The 26,199-nt window shown below is 43.3% G+C and overlaps 1 protein-coding gene across 10 annotated transcripts in view; it reads right to left on the bottom strand.

Moving 5' to 3' along the window:
* Window positions 1–26,199, bottom strand: part of RASAL2 (RAS protein activator like 2) — a 186,899-nt gene that overhangs the window by 11,610 nt on the left and 149,090 nt on the right. For 7 of the 10 annotated variants that reach the window (XM_054833245.1, XM_054833246.1, XM_054833248.1 and 4 more), the window contains 10 exons: window positions 20,445–20,598; window positions 18,771–18,869; window positions 17,490–18,044; window positions 14,913–15,057; window positions 11,735–11,879; window positions 10,571–10,807; window positions 9,665–9,866; window positions 6,765–6,964; window positions 4,944–5,805; window positions 438–572 (listed from right to left, as the gene is read on the bottom strand). In XM_054833245.1, the coding sequence (XP_054689220.1) occupies window positions 438–572; window positions 4,944–5,805; window positions 6,765–6,964; window positions 9,665–9,866; window positions 10,571–10,807; window positions 11,735–11,879; window positions 14,913–15,057; window positions 17,490–18,044; window positions 18,771–18,869; window positions 20,445–20,598 (2,734 nt within the window). The remainder of the gene's footprint in view (window positions 1–437; window positions 573–4,943; window positions 5,806–6,764; window positions 6,965–9,664; window positions 9,867–10,570; window positions 10,808–11,734; window positions 11,880–14,912; window positions 15,058–17,489; window positions 18,045–18,770; window positions 18,870–20,444; window positions 20,599–26,199) is intronic. The other 3 variants (XM_054833247.1, XM_054833243.1, XM_054833244.1) reach the window with 1 other exon arrangement.

The following is a 26,199-nucleotide window of genomic DNA, read 5'->3' as shown; positions in this document are numbered from 1 at the left end:
CAGGTTAACAATTGTGTTTTAGGTTTTTCTTTAATGGAGTTTAATGATCACTAAAAAATTTTGCAAGCACAGAAAAATGGCAGTATGCTGTAACTATGGTGTTGGGATAAAAAATAATGACTCTAGCAGGATCTCATACACTTAGTGTGACTCACGATGCACAGAAGTGCCAAGCACCAGCCTGTAAAGCCAAACCCTCAGCTCTGTCAGTTTGCACCCACTTGACATGCTCCAGCCTGTACATGGGTTAATCTGTAGTGTGGGATACTGTACGACAGCTATATGTGACAACATGTACAGCAGGAAGTTATGCCAGTACAACCTGTGTTTGAAAGCAGAATGGCTTTCAGACGCTGCTGTGACAGAGTTGTGAGCTCGGCTGTGGGGTGGGCAGGACTCTCAGCCCTCAAGTCGGCTGCATACAGACTAAAATCTACCTTCTCAGCATGCCTGACTTCATCTGGATTCTGCTCTGCATCCTCCTCTACTTCTTCATACTGTCCATTATTGAGAACCCACGCAGCTGTCCTTTCCACTGGTGACATTGTGGCAGAGTCCACAGGCGACTGGACCTGGAACAGAGATATCTATAAGCATTTTTCAGAGAAACTATATAAATCAGCTCTAAAATCCCATTTATTTGGAGGAAAAAATTATCAAGTCAGTCTCAAAACCTCTCTTGCAGAGATACTGCATCCTTCCTTGACTTTGGGCCCACAGCACCTACTCGAGTCCCTCTAAAACTAACGTACTTGAGAAATTTTTCTTCCTTGCTAAGTGAGCTTCTCTCAGAGAAGTTCTTGTTTCCAAATCCTGTTCAGATCCACCTTTCCCCTTTGCTAGGTTTTCAGTAAGGCTTACTTGAGCTGTGATTTCTCTCACAAAGAAAACAGAGCGACGAAGCTTTGCTTGCAGCCCGTTCAGGTAAGACAGATTGGTTTCTTTGGAGTACTGAGGAGCTTAACTTGGGAGCAGCTTTCTCAGCCAGGCTGCAGACAGACTTTGCAAGGGAGGATGGGGCTGCACGGCTGGGATACGAGACAGCACAACAGTACTTAAGAGTGGCAAAGACATGTAACGTTACCACTCCAGTGCCTATCAGATTTAGATGGTTTATTGTAGCATATGTACCCAGACAAGGCTGTGAAAGGAAGTCATGGCCAGCAGTGCTTACTAGAACTGTAAAACAGCATCAGAGGCTATCCTCTTTAAGGGAATCTGAAAAGGAAGCCAGGAAAAGAAACAAGAAACTCTCCACCCAGTTGGGGAAAATACGGCTTGCTACAAATTCCAAGCAATTTTCATGGACAAAGACAAGTTTATAAGCACAGGAATTAGCATAATTACCCCTGAAAGAGCAACACTGTCTTAACTTTGAGAAATGCGGAAGATCAACTTCACCCCCCTGCCTCAACTGTAGCTTCTTTTTGTGCTCAAGCAGCTCCTCAGCTCACTGCCTCATTTTAGTATTGTGCCAAAGTGAAACGTGCTCCATGGCAGGGGGCTTGTGAAGTCAAAGTTTCAGCCAGGAGCTCTTTATGGGAGAGTTAACAGGTTCTTTACATGAGGCAGGTGAGGGATCACGTCTACCTCCATTTCTGTTTCTCTTGTTCACAAGAATGGGGCTGGTGAGTGCTGCATACATCCTGCGTCAGCTCTGGCCAGAGGATTTGCCTGCAACGCCTCAGCTGTCCTGAGCAGCAATGTAAGAACGTCCTCCAGCACTGGAAGAAGCCTCAGCAAGGATGGGTATAAAGGCAAAGGAAAGGAGTAGGAATTAAGCAAAAATCCCTGGATTTAGGCAGAGGCCTTTTCACTAGAAGGCTAATAGCCCTTTTCAGGTGCAGTGTGACAGCTTGGCAAAGCTCCTTAGTTAGATTTTTGACAATTTTTGCTGTGAGGCAGCCATAGCAAGGGAGGCAGCCATAGCAAGGGAGACTATGAACTGTGTGTGGCTCTGCCACCAACAGGCTGTTCTTGGAGGTAAGTGCTGTGGTTCTAGGAGCTGCTAGAGGAATGAGGAACAGCTATGGATGAAGAGCGTCACCGTTCACTGGAGTTGCGAAAGACTAAGATAGCAGAAGGGTAACTGTAAACTACATCACAAGCCTTGTAACAGATAGCTGATCAGCAGCAAACCTTGCCAAACAACCTTGCAAGCTGTAGGACAGAGTATTTTCAGCAGCCAAACTCAGAAAGCCTACAAAGACCAAGTGGACGGCAAGCACTTCACATGCTAATGGGTTATGAGTTATACTCTAATAAAGGGGAAAAAAGAAAAAGCCTGCTAGTAATGTGTATTAATTCCCCTCTTTGCCTCCCTTCCAGAGGAACGCACTGACATTTCTGTTCCCACCTACCTACTAAATGGAAATGGGAGGCAAAAAGTGACCTCTCCCAGCAAACAAAGGGCCCAGCTCTATATTCAGAAACAAATGGGACTTGTAGAGAACAGAGTCTAATAATTATAACGCCCACAAAGCATGCCCAGAAAGAACATGCCCAGAAAGAACATGCCCAACTTCTCTTTTTTCTTTTCTCTTTTTCTTTTTTAAATAAGAACAGAATTCCACAACATGATTTGCAATTAAAAGGACGCAATGGAATTTGCCTCAAAAAAATTTTGGCCACTTGATTTGGCACACTTCAAGACATTTCTCAAGGGTGTGGGGAAGGAAAGAACAAATTGATTTCTCTGAATAAAGTACGAACAAGTACTCTAATGAATCCAGTGAAAACAATTAGTATGGAAAGTAGAGTGGAAAAATAAGTAGATTCACATCAGCTACAAGAGGGGGGAAGGAGACTGCCCTGAAGTCAGTCACAGTCGCAGGCATCTGTGAAGCTGAATGTAAAAAGTAAATGGAGAAGAGGGAAGTGGGAAGTCCGAGATGTCACTTTGATGCTAAACAAGCAAATGTAACTGATTTACAGTCAGGTAATCAGCAATTTAAGATGAGAAGAACCAGGGGTTTGCAAACAGCTAACCCAGTGTTTCTTGTAAACACACACAGGGCAGAAACTATCCATGCAAGGTGTACGCACAAAGACTGGAGACACACCACCTGTACTTTGTCCTCCTTATCCTAACACCTTCAAAGTAAAGCCTTTGTGTATTTGTGTAGGCACTTCCCATAACAAGCCCAGAGGATAGGCACCGGCTCCCTGGGGACTTTGGCTAGGACACCGCACAGAACCATGCAATAAAACTCAGCAGATGATACAATACAGGTTCACACTGCATGCCTGAGAACTGCAAAGGGAGTTTATCCTTCAAATTTAGCCTTGTTACTGGCCTGAAGGTTTCCTACCCCCTCCGTGTTAGGCTTAGTTGTAGTCAGTATACTTTACATATCAACCCTCTGTGCCCAAATGTAAAAAACACACTCCAAAGGAGGACACAAACATATGCACTTCAAATAACATGCAATTACTTTTTTTTGGTATTACTAACTTGGCATCATAGCCTTTGCTTTGTGATTCAGTGTTTCTGATCTCCTTGTACTTTAATGAACTTGAAGTATCAAAGTAGTTTTGAAGCCCGGATTGCTCCTGGGTTCCCAGGCATCATCCGGATTTTCCTCCTTTCGACTGTAACATTCAGGAGTTTGCCAAAAAGCTACACCAACAGGGAAACTGGTAAAACCTTTGGCAGAGCAGGAGCTCACGCTGGCAACTATGTTCTTCTGCCAGCTTTACCTTACAAGCCAAAACCCTTCCCCCTGTCATAACCATTTTTTCACCAGCGCTTTTGCCAACAGGGCTACGTCAGCAAGGAGGATCATGACCTCCTGCTCCTTGCAGATGTAGCTTCACTGGCAGCATGGTGTAGTGTCACCCTCAGGGGCTGCAACTTTCTGGAGTCAAATTCCTCACTCAGGCCTATGTGCGGAGCAGCATCCTTTCTAGAAGGTCTTGTGGAAAGCAGGAGCTTAAAAAATTTCCTTCACTACTAGGTAAGGTAAATCAAACATGAGCATGTTTACCCTCACAGTGACCACAAAAGAAAACACTTAACCCCGAGGAATAGTGCAAGTGTTGCCTTCAAGAGCCTCACCCTGCCCAGCTGATAAGTCTGTATGCACTAATATGACACTCTGAAAAGCCATCTCCTTCCCTCTGACCTGCAGATCGAGACATTTTCTACCTTCATTGTAGTGCCAAGCATTTAAATACTTATTTTCTTTTTAACATTAAACTAATTTAGGAAAAGATTTTCATACACAGCAAATCAGAACAGGAATATTCTTTTTTTTTTTTAAAGGTAAAGGAATGTTGGCTTTTTGTCAGGAAAATCTTGATTTACAGTCGCCTCTGAAGGGCTGATAAAGTGCATTAAGAGTTGGTACATAGAAGCACTCCTTGCCAGAAAGTGTTTGCATTATTCATCATTTGGGATGATTAATGAAAAAGCAGTATTTATTTGGGGACCAGCAATAGATTGTTGCATCATGGCGAAATATAGATTTCTCCACACTTAAAACAACTGTACTTATTCATTATTTTGGCAGCAGTTTATTCTATGATATTTTATCTTTGTTTATGTCTCTGTTTTTAGGTAGCTATGCTTTTAAATTAGCACTACAGGGCTAATTCTCACACGGCAATCTTAACTACTATTTGGAACAAAGCTTCTATTTTTTTTTTATTCAGGGAAATTTTCAAGTTTTCTTTCTTTCAGCAGGCTTGCTGCTACCTTAGCAAATGCAATACTTTTTTTTTTTTTAAATTTAGTACAAAAGCATCCAAAAATAATAGGAAAGATAGGCTTGCAAGCTTGTAATGGTAACAAGCATGACTGTTCTTACACTTGCTACTGGCCACTTGCTTAAGTGCCAGTACTCTTGATTCAACTCAACTCAAAGGTCAAAGAGCGCTGAAGGTCAATGCAGCAATTGGGTAAATGTCAAAGCAGAAAGCACCTGGAACAAGGCTTTCCTTACCTGCTGCGTTTGTTGCCTCTGAATTGCCCTCACCTTTGGGACAGGGCTCTCTCTAGAGGATGAAGACTGCTGCCGGGATCGGCTCCCATTCTGAATGGGTTCAGTCACCATGGCCCCTGACACTCCCGACATGCTGCCCGTGCTCCGCAAGGAAGTGCTGTGCGGCAGGGACTGCGGTGCTTTGGCCCTGGCGCCCAGCCCACCTTGGTCCATTTTGCGGATCTGAGCTTGGCTGCTGCTGTTCTGGCGGGGCAGCGCGATGGGGACATGTTTGTCTGGGACCGTGTGGCGCCGGGAGAAGTCCTCGCTCTGCGTGCTGCGCTTGGTGAAGTCCTCCATGCTGCTGTTGCTAGGTCCGCTAAGTTTGAAGTCTTCGCTGTTGCTTCGGCTCCGGGAGCTGGCAGTGCTCAGGTTCTCCAGGCTGGAGTCCACAGAGGCCTTTGGCATCGGCGGGGTTGGGTTGTTGAGATGGTAAACCGGGTTCTGGAACGACAGAGGCTGGAGGCTGCCCTGTTGGTTCAAAGCCGGGTGCAGAGGCCTTCTCACCTGGGGAGCACTCTGGGGCGTGCTCTGAGTTTCCCACAGCTGTTTGATGTTCGCCACCTGCGTGATAGAGAGCTGGCTGCCGGCCAAGCGCAAAGGCACATCGTGCATAACAGAAGCGTGGTCACTGTGAGCCGTGTGAGGATCCTGGAGGTCCATGAGAGAGATGCTACGTCCATTGGGCAAGATGCTTTCCCTTTCATCCTTATCCGAGTAAGTCATGCTCTGGGTGGATGCCTGCTGAACCAACAGTAAGGTCTTGCCCCTAAAATATCCATCTATGTTTTCCTGGGTTGGAGACTTCAGCTTATGCAAGTCACTGTGGAGTGGAAAGGAATCTGGTTAATTTTTAAGCAACCAAGACCCTGAGAGATCTGTCCCAGAGAAGTCTTTCTACCTCATTTAACCTCCCCCCAACTAAAAGCTTCAAGGAACCAGATTTCCTTTTATGAGCTCTTTGTGTTCAAGTCAGAACACACTCTTCCTTAATTACCACTTATCTTTGAGAATTACATTTGATTCAAGAAGTGCTTCTTCTTTATTTTTTCACAGGTGAAATGCAAACCATTCCCACCAAATCCTCCCTACTTAGACACTTCTGTCTCCAGCAAGACTTCAGTGCGGTTTAGATCCCATTTAACCCTTTGCCAGCATTATGTATTGGGGGGGTCTGAAAATTCAACAGGAGTTGTATGAAGGCTCCTGTAGATATACAGGTAAGCTTAGAGGGCTGACACTTCCACGTGACAAAATGTCCCTCATACCTGACAGCACAGAAACTACTCAGAGACCACAGTATCTAAGTTCTTGGGCGGTTCTGCCACGTCACAGCTTTTTGCTTCAGATTAACAGCTATTACAGTGTGAGAAATGCTGCACTAAACAGAGGAGGAACTATTTTTGCTATTCCACTGGTAACAAGTTCCACTTACAGCCCAGTTAGCAGTAAATAAGCGGCCCATTGACCAGAAGGAAACGCTATGGCTGACATGCATCTGGTCACTCAGACTGGCAATAAATTGCAAATCTGGTTTTTAGCAGCTGATGTCATTGAACTCCCAGAGACATGTCTGAGTCCTGGGTAAGTCAAAAGCTTCAGGTCTCCAGTGCCACTCTGTGCACCCTTGTACTGGGACTGCGTATTCCCCATGACAGAGGCCCAAGTTCCCCACTCCTACAGCTGGCCTGGGCAGACAGTTCAGGTGATGACACGTTCAACTCTTAACAGGCTTAACAACCCCCTGATCCCACATCTTCTTGAGCTCTGGCTGTTACATACCCATCAGTGGGGTCCTCAAATATCTTCTGAAGCCCTGAGGAGAGACTGCCACTGACGTTGGGACTAGAGCTGTGCTCAGTGAAACGCCTCAGCTGCTGCTGTATGGGCGTAGGGTTGGTCATTGATTTGGTGATATCAGCAAGAATACGAGGAAGAGGTCCCAGTTTTGCCACGGTCGCCTGTAGGAAGGAATTTTCACCCTAATTGGACAACAAGCACCGCGACATCCGCCAGTTTTTTTTTGATAACGATGCACAGAGGCGGAGGGGTGGAGGTGGAAGGAAGGAGGGTGGGTGGTTGTGTGCGGGTGTGCCAGGACCGTAATGCAGTGTTACGGAGCAGCGTAACCACGGCGACGAGATGGATGGAGGAGACGAAACGGGGTGCAGCAGACATTGAGGAAAGAAAAGGAAATAGAAAAGAAATTAGGATTGACCCCCAAAAATAAAAATCATGCTCAATAAAACAAAACTACTGCCATTCCAATGCAAAACTATCATGCAAAGCAAACTAAGTCCAGGGTGGTGAGGTCAAAGTGAAAACTACGGTATCTACTCATTAAAGGACATTCAAAGACTACAGATTCAGCTAGTGGGGGGAACTTTCCAGGCAGAGGGTGTCACGTGGTAAAGGAAATGCATGCCAACAGACAAGGGGATGCGGCATTCAGGGGGATCATGAAAGAATTGCAAGGGTTGAGGTAGATGGGGAAAGGGAAGGTTTTCATTTCATAAGCCTTTCGCTTTTGGCATCCTACACTGATGCCATCTTCTGTAGCACCCTGTTATCAAAAATTAAGGCATTCTTCCCTACCTAAAAGTGAAAAATAACTGTATGAAAACATCAGTGATCCTCATCCCAACATTATCACATCAGCCTGGGATTAAATGTGTAGCTTCTTGTTCAATTACAAGTGTTGGCCAGGCCTAGGATAAGAGCAGCTGACCTTCCAGCAAGGAAGGCTGCTCGTTCAGGCTCTTTATCTTTCTCCCCACTTTGGGTCACTGCTGGTTATATCATCTACGGGGCATCTTCGGGCTCTTGGGACTGCAGGAAGAAGGTGAAAGTGCTGGAGGTTTATAAGAAAGTAAAACTCCACTACAAAGACAATGCTCTTTTCAAAGATACCCTTTTTTTCCCCCTGTAAGCAGGTATTCAGTCAGCTTGGCTCCAGAGAAAGGTCTCTTTACCCACACTTTCGTACAGCACTACTTTTGTGTTTATTAAAATCCCTGAGGTGACTTCTCTCATCATTTCCCAGTCATTACCTACAGTAAAGCAGTATTGCAATGTAACTTTACCCCTTAATTCTCTTTTTAGCAAACCACTATTACCAGCTCCCAAGGGCCTGTTAGGATAGATCCATACATCTAACCTACAGAAAGGGCAAAGCAAATCTGCTTACAGCTTATCCAGGTCTGGCTCCTCCCTTTCCTCACTGCCTAAGGAACATTTACGACCGTTGCATTCAGAGAGCAGCTCACAGTAACTAACACCAAGTCTCAAGATCCATTTGCAGTTCTAAAGGCTGGAGTTGGGTTTCTCTTGACCTGATGCCTGACCAGCTTGGAGGAAGATGGCAGTGATCCCTGCACTGGTGGGTTTACCCCAATATGTAGAACTGGAGGATCTGGTCTTTTGAGTGCTCGCTTTGCCTGTTTTCCTGAGGCTGCTGAACCATCTTTGTAGCTGACTTTGCTGCCTGCAACATTTTGAGTGTACACTGTGCAATGTATGAGGGAAATGGAAAAACAAGATCATAAATTGTTATCAAACTAAGATTAACTAAGATTAATATATATTGCCTTTCTGAGTCAAGGACATTTCAATTTACTCTGATGCAACAAGCTCAGTTTTTTTTTGTTTTCTGTTTTAAATAATGTACTGTGAGAAAATAGATACCCAACAAATAACTATTTTGGCAAACCTTAATGGAATAAAAATATTAAGAGTGCATTGCAATTCACCTCACCTCTCCAGTTTCAAAAGAAAGAATAATATAAATGGAATATGGACAAAATAATGCACCTCTAAAAGTTGAAATATGGAACTGTTCCAAGCACTTGCAATAAAAAAAAAAAAAATTTCTGACTCACAGTTCAGCTTTTCTGGATCTTATCAACTACCTTTGCTATCAAGGGTTTGGAACCTGCAAAGCCACATAGCTAAGGAAGAGCAAACTACTGCCTCTTCTCCTCCTATAGCTAAATGGAAGCAATGTTTATTGTTGGTGATGTCTACTGTGATCAGCAGAACAGAATCTGGACAACACATACAACTTCAGCACAATAGTTGGCAGTAAGCATCTCAAACCTCAGAGCAGATCCAGGTTTGCACATGGCATCCTCTTGTGTACTAAAAACTAACCTGAAGACTACAGAAATGAGAACATCTCAGCAGGCTTTGCATCGGGTCTTTAGTGAGAAGAGTTCTGCCTGGCCACGACATTACTCCATCAGAGCTGGGCAGGGTAGGGCCTGGTGTGCAGCAGAGCACCGCCATTAGCATCAAAAAGGGTGCTGCAACATTTTCATTTTCTGTCCAAACACCCTGCCCTTTTTCCAGCTCACTTATGAGTAAGGACTGTCTGCTCAGGGAATTCCAGTTCTACTTTTAAGCACTGCCCTCTCCACCATTTAACACCTGTCCTTACTTAAGGCTCTGCAAAGTGTTTGCAGTACTGCTGAAGACCAGCCACTTTGCATGCCTCGCTTTAGGCCCTGATCTGAAATCACGGAAAGAACAATTGTGAAACACCACTATCAAACATTCCTCGCAAAAGCTGTTGAATAAGTTCTCCCCAAAGCAGGCTTCAGCTACTCCCTTGATGTTTCCTAGTGTTTACTGTTGCTACGATACAATCGCCAGATTCACCCTCCTGGGCCTCCAGCCTGCTTTACCTTATCAAGTTGGGACACAACCTCCCATAAGAGGGAATGCAAAACTGAGAGCTCTCTGCCCAGGTCGATGTAGCCCTCAAATCCAGGCATGTTCGAGATGGTATCTGGATTAGAGATCTCCAGGAGAAAACGCTTCATTCCTCCCCACTCATGTTCCAAAAAGTCGTTCATGAAGGCCATATACTCCTCCTTATTACCAAACCTGCAAGAAAGGGGGTGGGGGGGGGAACCTAGTCAATAACCTCCACACAAAATACAAAGTACAAGTGCTTACAGATAATTACTTAAATGCTTAACTTTAGACCTGCCTTTCTGAAGATTTGGTCTGGAATTAAAACAAACAGACAATTTAAGAGATTCACTGCTTTCTTGGACTAATTTAAATACTACTAATTCACTGTTCATATTATGATCAGGGCTCAATGCATCTCTCCCCCCTCCATCTCACAGACACCCTTTCTCTTGTCCCCTTCTCTGCATCCCCTCCCCTGTAAGAGACATGCCATGCCCTTTGTATCATTCAGCTGGGAATTTTGGAGGAAGAAAGGAGGAAAATCATGATCCTTGGTGGGAACAGGGGTTTTTTTCCTTTTGAAATAGCATACACACTGACATGCTAATGCATGGCTCTTCTTGGTTTTATACTGTCTCTCCTCTACTGAATTCAACACAGCCCAAATCTGCATGTGAAAAGAATTTATCTAGCTCAACACTGAGGTGTCTCAAGGGGAACAGCTTTCACATATAAGTGAGAAGTTTCCTCCTTTTCTAAAGCTGACTTCAATTTGCCAGAGAATCAGCAGCCTGCAAACATGACTACCAAACAGGGCTCTCCTTGCTCCATAGTAACCTGCAGTGACTTGCACCCCTAGAGGCACAGATTTCGGTTTTATTGCCACCACCTACTTAGCAAAATTGGCGAGATTCTGAATGACTTTAGCGATAAGCGTGAGTGTGCGAGATGTCCGGTCATCAGGATACTCCTGCATGAGGCTAAAGAGGCTGGGGGACATGATAGCGGGGCACAGGAACCGAAGGAAGAGGGAGGCACTGATCAGGCGTTCACTGATGTCCTGCTTGCCCCTGCTGAGGCACTGCTGCTTCCAAGATGCAAACACCTCCTTCAGCTCACGAGGGAACACACTGAAAAACAACAAACCAGGAAATAAAAATCACACGGCCAATGAGATGCAACAATAAACCAGGAAATAAAATCACATGGACAATGAGATGCAACAATTTGAACTGGTGACCAATCACCTAAAATAATTATCTGTGAGAAAACATCACTGGATTTTTTTTTTTTTTTATTTCCCCTCCCTTTTCTCTCTCTAGGCTAGGAAATGTCATTAGGCATCTATTCTTAGATTCCCCATTTAATCTGGTGATACTTAAGTAGTCTTTAAAACATCCCTTGTTCATATATGTTAAGTGAAGCCATTTTCAGACACACTGATTTGCAAGCTAAGTAGTACTTATCCATTGCAACCCTGGAGCAAACAGGATGTTAGAATATTAAAACCAAACTGAACTCATCTCCATAACTGAAATTTTTATTTTACTTGTTAAACTCTCTCAATATTTTGCATGTGCTTCATTCTAAAGCAGAAAGGCCCTTCTTTCACAACTACACAGAAACAGAGATTAATAGAAATCTCTCTGCCAACATTTCCTCCCTGTGATTTCCTGTTCAATTCTCCAGATCCAAAGGGTCTGAAAGTTCTCTATACACATCAAAACTTTCAGCTTTTTATTCCAAGTTCAAGCTAAGCTGTTATCTTCTCACTTTGTTCCCATTTTATTCAGTCACAGCTCAATATGTGTTCCCTTGGCAGAGTATTTCAGCAGAAGCTCCTGTCAGGTACGGTGTGTGGGACTGGAACCCCTCAATTTGAGCAATGTGGCGTCACACACAGGGAGGTAGTGAAGAAAGGAAAAGAAGGCAGTCTCAGAAGATAGATGGCTCTGCTATTTCCCTGTCCAGCTGCTGTGTTCTCATCTTCAGAGGAGGAATGGGCACCCTCCATGCAAATGACCTAATGGGGGAGAAGGGGAGGGGAGATGCCTCACCAGTAAGAATTGATAATCTTGCAGAAGGCCAGCTCACAACACATTTTCAGGTTGCTCTGATGATCTGTTAATTCACTGGATGAACATTTGCTGGGATCCACTTCACAGTTTTCATCTGACTCATACAAAGCCTTGATAAACTCCCCTGGACAAAGGGAAGAGGATGACAAACCAGGGTAGTTACATGAAAAGCCTCCTTGACACACCTTTAAATCCTGCTTATGCCTTTCCTTGGCAACTGCCTCTTCTGCTCCCTGTGTCTGCAATAGCCTCCAGACACCAGATGTTGGGGACACGAGTCCTCCCAGCTCTTACAGAACAGAGCACTTGCCATACCAGATCAGACGGCTGGTGCTCTAATGCTTCAGCCTCCTGTGCCCTCGCTGCCCCCAAATATAGGTGCAATAACAGGGTGGCTTTGCTTATAAGCCCTGCAGACACTTCAATTATAGCCTATTTGTATAGCCTACAAGTGACTTTGTATGCCAATTGTATTATCAACTATAAAATTATCCACAGTCTTAGGAATGAAGCTGTGCTATTTGTCTTCATAATTTCCCCAGAAAATGCACTTGACAATGCTATTTGTTTTTATTATTTCTAAATTTACCATTTTTTAAAATTTTTAAAAATGTCACCTTGCTCTTGAATAAGAGTAATACTCGAGTGCTAGCTAGATACTCCTAATTTTCTCAACATCTTTTATCAAAAGCTTACAACATTTTTATAGCTTGCGCCTTTCAAAATCCTTTGCATTTCTGTCATCTTTCTCTCATGGCATCACAAAAGAAACTGGACACATACAAAACCAGATGAAGTTTCCTTTGTTTGACATATTGGAACAAACTACTAGTTTTCCTCCTATATATGCTAGCACACCGAGCGATTTTTAAACTGTTGTTGTTCACTAGGAAAAACTCTTCATTCATTCGTTTAATGATGCAATGTCTTTTAAGTTCATCTCCTCAGATGATCTTTCTGGCTCCGAGCTAAGCCACAAGGCTTGTTTGTGCAAAAGGGCTTTGGTTTTTTGTCTTTGTTTTCATAAAACCCCTTAAACACCTCCCAGCCCCCGTCCCCGAATCTCAAGTCAGCAGTGTTCTTGCAAGCAAAGCAGGCAGCACATTTTCTTAAGCTTTTTTTCTTTTTTTTTTTTTTTTGAGTCCAAAAAATTTCTGCTGAGGGCATCTAGATCTCTTATTTGCAAAACTCTCGGCATCACTTCTGTTGAGCCAATTCTGTTTTAACTGTTGCTTACTGGATAATTTTTTTCCCTTAAACACATTTGAAACTTACTCTTTGTGGGCCACAAGACCCTGCCTTAATCATATATTAAGATGCTCTTACAGTTGTATTAAATGGCTAACACCAAGTGTAATGTTGTTAATCCTTTCAGAGAACATGGCATCTGAGCAAAATGACATTTAGAACTTGACAGCGAATTAGATGGGTATATTGTCATGAGTGATCTTGCCCTGAGCTACAGACAAGCTGGATGACCTAAGGGGGATTTTCCACCTCTCACATCTATGATTTACAATCTTATCACTCAGCACCAATGCTCTAAATGATGTATTAGAAGTCATTAATTTTAAAATATTTTTATGTAATTACTGTACATTAAGGGGCTCACAGTCAAATGTAATATACTGGCCCCACAGCTGATCAGTCAATCTGCTGAAAAGCATATTACAAAGCAACATGCTGCTCATTTCCCCATACTAGGCGACAGCCTACAACTGTGACACGCTCAGCGGTTCCACCCAGGAGAGTAAGACTTCCAGAACAGGCTCATTACGCTTAAGAAATGGCCGAAAAGCATATATATATAATCACAGATGTGACTATACTGACCCTTGGAGCACTAATTTACCCAACTATCTCCTTGATGACTTGCCAGCGTCTGAGATTGCTGAGGACAAGCGAGACTGCTGGGAAAGCAAGCTGCTGCATTTTTTTGGTTTTTTTTTTTTTTTTTGTGAAAGGATGTGGTGTGGGACTTGGCTTTGGTCTGAGCTTGTTTCTCTTGTATCAATTTCCAAAGCTTTCTTCATCCAAGAAACAACAGGGGGATGGGTGGCTCATTGTGCAATCTTGAGTAAGAAAGATTGTGTGGAGGTCACAAAAAGCTAACTGTAACGAGGCTGTGAGTTTCTTCGGAAGAGAACATGCACGTTTTGGCCCTCTTTATTGCAATATTAGTTGCGTTGACAGTAATTCCCAAGGCAGTGGCTGATGACTAGATCAGAACCTTTTGGTGGAGAGGGGACAATAATACAATTATTAGAATCCACCCCAGCACATAACCGTGGACATTAAGACCCCACGGAGGGAATGGAGGACATCACAGGTTGACCAGGCAGTTTTAATGAGGTGGTGAATAAAGAGCACTTAGGATAAACACAGGCAGGAGGCTCCCTAGACAGTCTGCATCTTTATCTCTTGCCCTGTGCTGCTGCTCAGTAGCCCTGCAGCCCCACTCCCTCCGGCCATGTTTGTCTAAGGATCTTTGTTGGGGCAAGGTACCAGTTTAAAAGGTTAACACGAATGTTTATGAATTAATTGCTCTGTGGCAAAGGTAAGGGCTGAGCAAGTCCAAGGGTCACTCTGGAATGTGCCAGCATTACCAGCAGTTGCAGCTGAAGCACGTGGAAATGAGTTTCTGTGTACAACCCACATTCAACCTAAGCGCATCACACCCTTAACACTTGTTAACACCATAGCTAACATTTGTTGTTAACTACAATGGCAAGTGAAAGACTGACTGGAGACACCCCAGCAATATGCACTTGTGGATGAGAACTCTGGGTGTCAACCAGACACAAATCAAATTGCAGTATTATACCTCTTCATCACAACTAGAGACACAAAAGTTATCCAGAAAAACATAATGTGCTGATACAAACTTTAAGAGGGACTCGGCTATATCAAATCAAGTTTGCCTTTCCTTAGGTGCTACTCCTGCAGGCACCAAAGAGCATCTTTCTCTGTGTGAAAGCAGGGCACCAAGAGTAAGACCGCATGTATTTTGCTATCTGAACACTTGACACCTGTGCTCCGTGCTGAGGCAGATCCTTCCCATCCCACATTCCTTGGTGCATGAGGCTTCAGTCGTGTTGCAGACAGTTCAGGATTAGCCCTTGCAATGCAAACAGGTGACAACCAGGCACTTTCTTACCTAGTGCATCATGAAGATACTTCTGCCCTACCAGCTTTAGGTATTCCTCAATAGCTTTGGTAGCAAGTGTGTTCTCCCTGAAGATCAAGACATCATGCTCCCCGCAACGATCTACCTCAGACATCACCAAATCCGTCAAGAAGTCCTGAAGAAAAGGTCAAATGCCAAGAGGTTATTTTAACCAGACTCAGTCATGCCAGGCTAATCACAGAAGCCAAGAAGGATAAACAGAGGAGCCAGAGGATTACTGAAATAATTGCTCAGCTTGGGACAAGGGTGCAGATGCTACAGGTAGTATGGGCCAAGGAAATAGCTAGGGCTCCTAGGTTTGTTATACATATAAAATGATATAGATCACAAATTATAAAGGGAGAAGCAGAAGTCTCTAAAGGAAAACCTTTACAGTCAAGCTTGTATTTCAGTTTAGATCCTGAACAGAACCCCTCACCAGTTGGTTTATCAGTGGCTTTGTCTGCTGAAAGAAACTGTGATATTATCTTTTAATACTGAATATTGCATACAAACTGGGATTTTAAAATCCAAAGTGGAAGTTAGGCACAAGTTCTTACAGTTCGGTGAAATTTAAATAAGAATGGCTTATATAAATTAAATTCACAAACCAAAAGTGGTTCAGGATTTGGGAAAAAAGTTGACATACTTGCTATGGATCTATATGGCTTAACTTGAACTGTACTCAAATTCCCAGGCAGGAACTATCAGCAAGTTTTGATACAGTGAATAACCTCTTGATATAGCGTCTAATTCTACAGTAATACTTATGTTCTGGTTTTGGCTGAGATAAGAGTTAATTTTCTTTCTGGTAGCTGGTACAGTGCTGTGTTTTGGATTTAGCATGAGAATAATGTTGATAACACACTAATGTTTTCAGTCGTTGCTAGGTAGTTGTAGTGTCCACACTAAGTCAAGGACTTTGCAGCTTCTCACGCCCTGCCAGGTGCACAAGAAGCTGGGAGAGCACAGCCAGGACAGCTGACCCAGACTGGCCAAAGGGAACAAGAACTCCCAAAACCCAAAACCAAAGAGACTACCCTAAATTAGGGCTGAGTGATACTGTGACTTGCTGGTTCTGCTGCAAACAGCAGCATCCTCCAAGCAGATCAAAGAGTGCTGTAGTAAGGTTTCATAACCCCATTAACTACAGAAGCCGTAATGCATGGCTAGCATATGAGTGTAAAATACACAGAACAAATCATGTATGATAAATATAGATCAAAAATACATTTAGTAGTCTTGGTTTTCAATCCGTTGTTGCTGTTTCTTTTCAGCAAAATCTGAGAGAATTATTTTCACCTGGTGCAAACTGGGAACATCCAGCTGCATTACCACCAGTATGGTGTGACCTGGAAACATACCCTCTTTGCAGCTTTAGGTTATGGCAGCCTAAGATGCTCAATGCTTCCAGTAAAAAGAGGTTCAAACATTCAGGCACTAGGAAGGCAAAGTTGTAACAATAATTTATCTACCTCCCTGTTGCAGCTAGCACTGCAGGAATCCCGAGCCTGCTTTCCAGCAGGATTTCAACACAACCCTACAGGAGCTATCCCAGCTACCCGCTTCTCTTGATCAGACAAACAACTTAGGAACTCGTTCCTTACCATCACACACTGTCACAGCCTTTCAGAGATGTACATCAAGGGAGAACAGTAGAGAGTGGCATTTGATTATGCAAACGTAAAAGGACCTTTTTAGAGCAGTTTAATTAGGCTGTCCCTTGGATGTTGCTTATGGCCACTCTCTTCCACATCTCCAACCCTCTAACTTGTGTTTGGTCATGTTTAACTTGCTCTAGCTGGCATCACTGGAAAAAGCTGGCTATAGCTTGCTACTACTCACACCCCCACTTGGCAGGCAGCATCCAGCTAAATCAATGCTTGTTAATGCTTCTCAGAATTTCCTGAGACCTATGGGATATTATCCCACAATCTATTCGAAGAAACTGAGGCTCGCTCCAATTGCTGCCTCACAGAGAACCATCAATGTGCACCCAGAAGTCCTAATAACATCCTTGGGGCAGGTGGGATCACCATTAACTGAGTATAGATTCTCCAAATGGCTGTTCAAACGCTGATTAAATCCATGTTAGCACTGAATCAACAATGGCACCTTGCTGCTCATTGTATCAGAGACTTATTTATAGAAGTAATTCTCCAGTTTACTAATCTCTCACTTACTTATCTCTTATCCTGTATCATGATTTTAGAAATACAGAACACGCAAGTCTTGAACACACAAGTACAAGCCCTCACTTTTCAGAATAACATGAAGTTATATAGTCCTCCTGCTTACACTTTGTACACAGCATCTTTAATCTCTGTATGAACTCTTAATCACTGTTGTGATAAGATAGGTATTGTGCCTATCTACATGCCCTCCTGGTAGATACGATTACCCAAGTCTTTTCAAATATTTTGAGACCCTTTTCTCAGCCTTACCCCATCAGGCACCTCCTGCTGTTACTTATGGTCATACCACCCCCGGCTTTCCAGTTTCTAGTTGAAAAGATATCACTGTGAGCAGTGAGAGGGAGCCATTTTGACAGGAGCCGCCTGTTCTTACCTTGGCTCTCCCAGTGCTCTGAAGAATGTGCACCAAAGCACAAGCCATCTCTTCCTTATTCCTTACGCTGATCACAGGTTCCAGCACAGAGCACAGCATAGTGTAGTTGCTGGTAACAAACTCTGCAAATTCTTTGTATTGCTCCATGGGCAAGATGGTGATGGTCTGATATCGGGACTTTATCCGAATGGAAGGTCCCCCTGATTTCCCTTTGTTGGGTGTAGGCGTGCTGACTGGGTACCATTTTTCCACAAACTGGCGACCGGTTACACTGGCCATCGGAATGTTGACCAGACCTACGTAATTGTTCTTGTCCTTTTTCTTCTTCTTCTCCACATCCTTGTAGATGTGAACTGTGATGCTGTGAAGAGGCGGTAGACCGTAGAACTCAAAGTGCTCTCCCCAAAAAATGTTATCTGCTTTTGTTTTGCTGGTGGTGCGGGCAAAGAGAGTGTCATCAAGGCACAGCTCACAGAAGTATTTCTTCTTGGGGGCCAGGTCCTTTGCCTCAATAATCCAGAGACGGAGCACATTTTCAGCTCGACGGCAATTGTCCTGCACAGAAGAAAGAGCTCAGCTTTGATTCAAAAGCCCTCAAAATTGAGTATTTTGTCTTCTAAAGCAGCAGCAAAGGGCTGCTTTTGTGTCCAAGGTAGAGACAGAATTCAGAATCAGATTCTCTGATCATCAGAATTTCTAAAAAATCAGACATTTTCTAAAGTAGAGGCACAGGTTTGTTTTTTATGTCAAAGGTGGGGACTAGGACATTTTTCTTCTCAAAAAGCTGTATTTGAAATGCTTTAGAAAACAAACACTCTGCACAGGAGCCCCTCAAAAGCTGCTAGACTGGTGAGGCATGCTGCATTGTTTACTCTTGTGAATAACTCCAAGAGCGCTGTTAGCCTGTCCCTCAAAGGTGGTATGCCAGCTATGGAGGTGACTTATCAGATATTTACCAGCTGATCAATAACTTGACCACCTCTTGTCACTCTGGCTCAAATTCCTTTTGGGTTTTTCTTCCCCCAACTGTGCCTCTAACACCACAAGCAGGCAGTGGGGCAGGGATCAGGAAGCACACCGATGTGTATTTATTCATTAAAGGTTTGACCTACTGCACTCACTAGAATAGTACACAGCAGCTTTTGATACACTGACAAGCAGACTTCTCCCCAGACTAAATTAATTGAGCATGCATCTGTGGGAAGCCCTGGTACACTGGACTAAAATCCAATCATACCACCTCCATTCCCCCGCTAATCTTATTTCCACAGTTTCTATTACCTTATTCGGCTGCACTGTTCTGCGTAGGTTTTCCATCCACTTGTCCCTCTCTGCTGCAGAGGAACAGCTGAAGCATTTACTGCCACTAGAGTAGGTTACCTGGAACATATAAACGACAGGCTGAGTTCAGGCAAGCCCGGGAGCCATGTACAAGGCTGCAAAAAGCAAGGAAGAAGATAAACAATGCTTGAGTAACAAAGTAAATATGAAAAAGGCAGGAAAACAATATGGGAGCCTAGAAGGCAGAGAGATTAAGAGGCCCACAAAATGTAGAGCGGAAAAAAAAAAGTCAGTTCAAATTAATATAAAACTAAAGAAACACACACATGAGGCGCACCAGAGGCTCCTGTTAAAGACTTTTAAACAAGGCTTTAATCAACTAGTTAATTTATTTTTTTTAAACACTTATTAATTGATCCATAGCTATTAAATGCTTGCAGTTTTCCCTGTTAAGTCCCAGAGGCAGATGATTTGGTTACTAACAGTGTAAAGACAGACAGAACTAACAATGTATTAGTATGAGGCAAAACACACTGCAAATGGTGCCTTCAGTAAATACAAAATATTTCCAACGGTCCATATATACAGCAACAGTCTAAAACCAAAGGAGTTGTGCCATGATCTGGCCCCGACGCTCGATGCCATACACAACTCTGCTTTCACGTGGGAGGGAACCACCTTGGTTTCTTTCACTTTTACGTGGCCTGACAAGCTTCATTTACTCTTCTCATTCATTTGTGCACACAGTTAAAAAGCAGTTTGAGGCAACAGCCTCAGAGCTAAGTTGTTGCCAGTTTTTTCACTCAAGTCCCCAAACCTAAGCAAGCTGGAAAGTGCTTCCAATCAGAAGAATGAGACTGAAGCGAATAGGAACCGTTCCTGGATACATCCCGAGAGAGAAGGGCCTGATGTGCTGGTTTTCTACCAGAGCAGTTTTCCAGGTTGTAAACAGATCTTTGTTCCAGAAGTTTAGACACATCTGACTAACCCTGCCGAAGACAGTCAGTCACCCGCCCCTGCCACGACAGATTACGATGGCCTCAAACACATCCAAATAGTGCACACGAATACGCTGTTGGTCCTGCAAGGTAAGGACTATGCTCACAGAAACAGCCTATTTCTGAAGCGAAGCTAAGAGACACATGGTGCTGTGCTGCAGCCTGTGCTGAAACAGCAAGATGGTCTTTGCAACCCGCTCCACGGTGCAATGGACACGTCCGCAGTTCCTGAAGCTTCTCCTTTAGCAATCAGCAGAGAGGCTGAGCTAATGGAAGGGTGCTCTGACTGGAAATCACATTTCTCAGTTACGGTACATTTTCTAAATTTAATTTTAGGTGAATTTGGAGAGGATGAATACACAGCTTATGAACAATAGCATGTTTGAATCATACATTTGCATGCAAACTACAAATGCTTAGATATTTATCAAATTAAAGAGATTTTTCAATTAGAAGACATGGTAATTGAAAAAGATTTCTCTCTATTGAGTGATTGATGCCATTAGCCGCAAGGACTTCAAAATCGCATGCTAGTTAGACAGCCCCCACCCAAACCCCAGGATAGCAGCGGCTGCTGATCTGTTCTCCAATTACAAAGTCACACAACAGCGTACTGCAAGGGTTCAGACTGACTGACAGCACATAATCGGCTGCGTGTTTGGAAAGTGATCTTTACCTCAAAGCAGAAGTCTTGTCCAAGGATACTGCTGTGAAGTGGTTTCACAAAGACTTTTTCTTCTGACCCAAGATCCAGGGCCTCCACAGCGCTGCCTGGGCTCAGTAAAGACTCATGGGAACGGGACTCTTTCAGCTTCGGCAATCCACGTGACCTGTAGGAGAAGGGGGAAAGGAAACATTATTTTTCTCACAATTAACCAAAAGAGTTGGCAACATCCCAAAGAAAGCTGCAACTTGGTGTTTATTCAGAACAACTTCTACAATTAGTCTGTAAACCTTATGAAAATAACATTAAGCCAGTACTCCCAGACTCCTAAGGAAATAAGCAGCTACCCTTAGCCCAGGAAGGCCATTCCCACTGCCCTAGAAACTACCTGCTGGGCCATCAGTGAAAGAACAACAGCAAACCAAAAAGTTCAGAATTTAACTGCTGAAATTTAAAGAAAACCCACAGATAGGTTTGGATATATTACTGGAAATATTTATCTTGATTTCTAGAATATTTTGTATTAACAGCAAAAAGCACAGCAAGTTCTAAATCTCTAAACCAATGCAGAATGATAGCTACTCTCATTAGAGCAGACAATCCCCCCGCGCAATACATGTGATTTTTCTTAATATACAAAGCCTTTAAACTAAAGTCAAATATGCAAATTATTTCCCACTTCACAATGCTCAAATCTGTTACCTACATTTAAATTTTGCATTTTCTTCTTCAGCTGCTTCTTCCAGTTTTAAGTTTCCAAATTTCGATGCCTCCATTCTCTTTTAATTTCCCCTTACTGACACATACCGTTTCCTTTTTTGAGCGGACTGGTCTGTAAATCCCTGAGCTCTACCAGAGCTGGCATCTCCCAAATTCACAGTACCTTTTTATCAATGCAGTCTTCTCTTTGTCCCCACCAGTTCTTGAATACTTCTCAAAGACATACCCCTCCCTCCAATATGCTGTAGCATTTTGTAACCACCAGCAGCATCACAAGATGCGCTCTAACACTTTTGGTATTCTCCCAGTTTGATCTAACGCGACATTTGTACGTAGTACAGAGTTCTGCTGTCAAACAGCACTGTAAAACATGCTCAGTTTATAAGTGAGGGTGGCTTTACCTGTGCTCCTTCTTCTTCCAAACACACACCTGGACTATAAGCTTCTGCAATAAAGTCCTATCATACTTTAGGCACAACTAGCATTTCTACTTCAAAAACCAAACATGATGTGCGCACACATCTTATTTTTTCCTCTAGCTGGAACTCAGTCAAAGCCATCACAGATCACCAACAAGGAAGAAGAGCACTAAGTCCCAGAAAAGTTAGCAGAAAAGGAGCTGTTTACCTGGCAGCTCTAGATTTTGTTAAGATACTGAAGCTCGTGCTGGTCCCTATGCCTGTTCAGTGACCCATGACAGTGTGCCATAAATATGCCTGCACATCCAGCAAGTGTGACTGAGCACAAAGAGCAGATGTGAGAGTAGAAAGGCATCAGTTGTCGATACATTATGCAGAGAAAAGTGATACTCTGAAACAATGCTTTCTCACCTGTATTTGTCCTCACAGTATGTCCTCTTTTATTCATTAAAAATGTATTTATGGAGGAGTAAGAAGCACAGCTGCCTCTAACACGTTCCTTAATTTTGAAAATTAAGTAGTTTTTATATACTTCCCTCACATATCTTATACAAAAAAAATCCTCATATTCTGTAACTGTAGCAAAATCAAATCCCTTCTACCCTTGAGCAATCCTATGGGGAAATAGAAAGGAAAAAAAAGCCCAACAAATAGTTGGAAAAGGCATCTTCAATACTTCGAAGGCTGCTTAAAAGAACCTTGGGTATCATGAAGGATACATGTAAAGCAACAAGCAGAATTCATCTGACTGCTCTTTTGTACAAAATGAAATGCTGAAGGTATTCTGGTAGATTCATGTACGATAAGATTTATTAAACAGTAAGGGAGAGCTTTGTTCCCATTTAATATATTGAATGACCTAAGTGCAGGCAGCAAAACCCTTTCATCAGAGGGATATTACAGACACTGATTTCAAATGCAAAACAGCAGCACTGGTACAAATGCGTTGGCTGCACTGTGCATGCTTTGTTATAACAGGTTACAGCAGCAGCTGTACCAACGCAAACCTAAAACCTCAGCCATGTATAATTGAACACTTGCTGCAGTTAAGGTAGGGCAAGTCTAAAATAAACACACCACAATACACCACTTTAATATCATCTCTGCAAAATCCTCTCTAATTTCTCCTCTCAAGAAAGCACTGCTGAGGTCACTTGGCTTCTGTCCCTATCCCAAACTCCCAGCAATTCCAGTTCTAACAAAGTACTTTGGTGCATGATGCAGGGGAGCTGGCTGAAAGCCTGCAGCCAACTCCTGCCTTAGCTCCTTGTAACAGAAGGAAAGAGTGGTCACAAAGAGGGGGAAGAGAAGGAAAAGAAAAATAATTACCAAATAAAGGAGAAAAAGAGATTTTGCAAATTCCAGTTAAGCGGAGGCTGCACTTGGAGTAAGACAAATCAAGCACACCTACATGAAACAATTGTACAGCCACTTAGCAGTGCATCCCCAAATCATAGCGGTGCCACATGTCACAGCCCTTCCCTTCAAACTCCGTTCTCTGCGCTACATCTCAGACAATAAATCCTGCCGGGAGAGGAAGAAAGGCACAAAAATCCAGAAGTTCTTCCTCAAGCCTTAGGTTACAAATTTCAGATGAGCATCATGCCAGGCAGATACGCTGGGACAAGAAGAAAAGTCACAGCCGCACCGGTAAGGAAATCTCTCTCCTTGTCAGCTGTGCTCCCACCCGGCCCCACGGGTGACACGAAGAGGCTCTCGGGTGCGTGTTGCCATGGTGCGGCCTCCTGTAAGGAGATTAGGGGGGCCAGCAGCCGGGAGAGGCAGCAGGCGCGGGGAGGCCGCTCTGCAGACGTGGCGAAGGTGACCTTTCCAGAAAGAAAGAAGTCCCTCCTCTTCCTTTCCTATAACGAGTTTAACAGGACCTGGACAGTTAAAGACAGTGGGAGAGAGCGAGGCATCTTCCAAGAATGCCTCCAAACAGCCTTTGGGGATAGGGCGAGGGTGAAGGCAGGTACACACAACAATTGTACTCCATGCCTCCACATCCCATCTTCCAAGTTAAATCTTTTAGTAGCATCTATTCTGCTTCATTGCTCTTCTAACTATTTAGCTTTGAACATTTTGTTTTGTTGCAGATCAGCTGGAGCATGGTTAGTTTTGTTGACTCAGGCTCCTGGGGCAGAGGAACATTTATCTATTCAAGCAATCCCTTGAAGTTACCATATTTAAAACAGCTCAATAAACTGATTAAGTGGCTTAGAATTGGCACTTTATCTTCCATAAACACCATAGCAATGTCGTAAAGTTGTTGGTTAGATGCAACCACATGCATTTACAAACAAAAGTACATGCATTTGTAAGCACCATGGTATATATTTCATCTATTGAGAGATCTGCAAGCAAATCATTGACTTGTGCCTAAATCAGCAGCATCCCAATCAATATAGGCAATGATTATACAGAAATAATAGTTCTCTGCTGCTTTAAAGCCTCATCCAATATTCTGAAGCTGTAAGTGACAATAAAAGAAAATTGCTTGCTGGCTTTCCTTTTGCATAGATGCCGCTAACTTACTTCCCAAAGCCCAGCAAAGGGGCTGAATTAATAGGGTCTTTCCTGTATTAGGTAGGAAGCTACTGGTAAAGTGAGTATTGCTTAGAGTCTCTGTTAAGAGAGAGGTAATCCCAGAGAAGCAGATTACTGTAAACAGAAAGATCCCACATGCAAAAGGTGGGGGAAGGGTTGTTTGTACAAATCTGTTTCTGTTAAACAGCTCCATTAACAACACAAATCCTGTTTTAAATTACAATTAACCTCCCATGATCAACTTTTTTTCCTGCTGCTTTTTTTATCTACTAGTGCAAGCAACAAAAAGATTGCAAAGGAACAACATACGAGTTCAGAGCAAATAGCTACCAACACCACCAAACAATTCTTACATAGGTATTCTCCATACTTTCTTTCCAATACAAAAAGCAGATGGAGGAGGAGCATGTCAGGGAACATTTTAAACTTCTCACCTCTTTTCACATACTGTGGAGTACTGGTCTTCAGAGCTGCATAATTTCCTTCTAAATCAGAGCCCAGCCAATGCCCCAAACCACTGACCTGGCAGCAGCATGCAACTGCTACTGAAAAAGATCTCCTCAACACCACCATCTCGCTGGCCCAACCCCAGGCTGACCCTCTCTCTCTGCACACCATAATTCAGTAATTTTCCACTACAGGAAGATCTCAGTTGTAAGCCGGGAACTAGAAACCTCTGGCTTTCAGTGGCCGCCCATGGCACACAGCAGCCTATTAGTTGACTTCTATTCTATTCCACTGTCTATAAAGCATGCAGGATAAAGGGTTAAAATCCTAATTGCTCTGGTTATGAAGCTCTCCTGCTGATTTTGACCTATTTAAAAGCCAACCTACAAAGCACAAAAGACTTTCAATTACTGAGCTTACCAGGGAGAGCACTATATTGCTTGGAAAACAAGCCTGTGGACATCAATAATCTGAAAGATTACAAAAAACCCCCAAACCATATAGAAAGGAACTACCAAGGAACAGAATCCCATAATCTGTTTCCTTTACCAAACTAATGTGAAGGCAAAGAATTCTGAAAAGAGTTTTTTGTTCAGCCCAAGCACCCGGCTAAAGCCATGTCTCCACTGGTCTTACGCGAAACTGTACGTCTGCATGCTTCAAATAATTCCAGCACAATACCCGTGTGTTTAGAGACGCTCCCCGAGATCAGAAAGTTGAATTCAATACTTAGCCACTCGCAAAGTCACAGGAGAGAGCTTGGACTGTAATGCAGTGAACTTTCTGCTCAGCGCTGCTATTCGAAATCCCAGCCCTGCTGAACTGGACCCTAACGTCGGCAACATCATCTGCAATACAGGTGCGCTCTACCAGTGCTGCAGCATCAGGTTTCCCCGTCCAAATGTTCATTTTGTAGGCACCACACCCCACTTCGTTTTCCAACTGCCAATTAACAGAACATCCTATTACTTGGTCAACAATTCTACAAGTCTAACCAGTTTCATTATTAATTGGTTGTTTTTTTTTAAATCAGAAACTTAGGGTAACTTATTTAGATGTAAGTTCTACTCAGCTGCAATTAAACGCTGGCTTTTTACGAGCATATTGCTTTAGCCTTCCATTGAGATTCTGGCCTTTTCTTGCAAGGCCCTACCCAAAGCCTCATTGTTTGAATCCTGGATTTGCAAAGCCCTTCCCTGCCTGCCTGCTCTCCCTGCAGATCACAGCTTGTCTAACAGACACCTCATATGGCACAGCCAAACAGGCTGCTGAATTTCACAGTGGTAGCGTTCTCCTGACTTTACTGTAACCACGGTCTCTGCTATTAATGTTTCAAATTCTTTTGTTTTGCTGGAACCAGAGATGCTTAACCAATTCAGTTTCATTACACTAAGTGATGTATAGGTGAATGTCATGTGGAGGAGCCCGGGGTTTGCAGAAAAGCATCAGCCATTAAGAAATATGTTTTTAGAAAGGGCTCAAGTGAGCTTGCAGGTGGGACAAAGCAATCTAACACCTAGGTGGAGGTTTGCAACGAAAGGCTTAACATTGAGATCTTATTCAGTTTTCACTGAAAAACAAACAACTGCCCGAGGATTGAAAAAACTGGCTGAAAGAAATACGTTCACCAAAAC

Source organism: Grus americana, chromosome 8 (assembly GCF_028858705.1).
Source record: "Grus americana isolate bGruAme1 chromosome 8, bGruAme1.mat, whole genome shotgun sequence".
NCBI classification, from domain to species: domain Eukaryota; kingdom Metazoa; phylum Chordata; class Aves; order Gruiformes; family Gruidae; genus Grus; species Grus americana.
The sequence above is the reverse complement of the archived record's forward strand: the minus strand, read 5'-3'. Positions and strand labels throughout refer to the sequence as shown.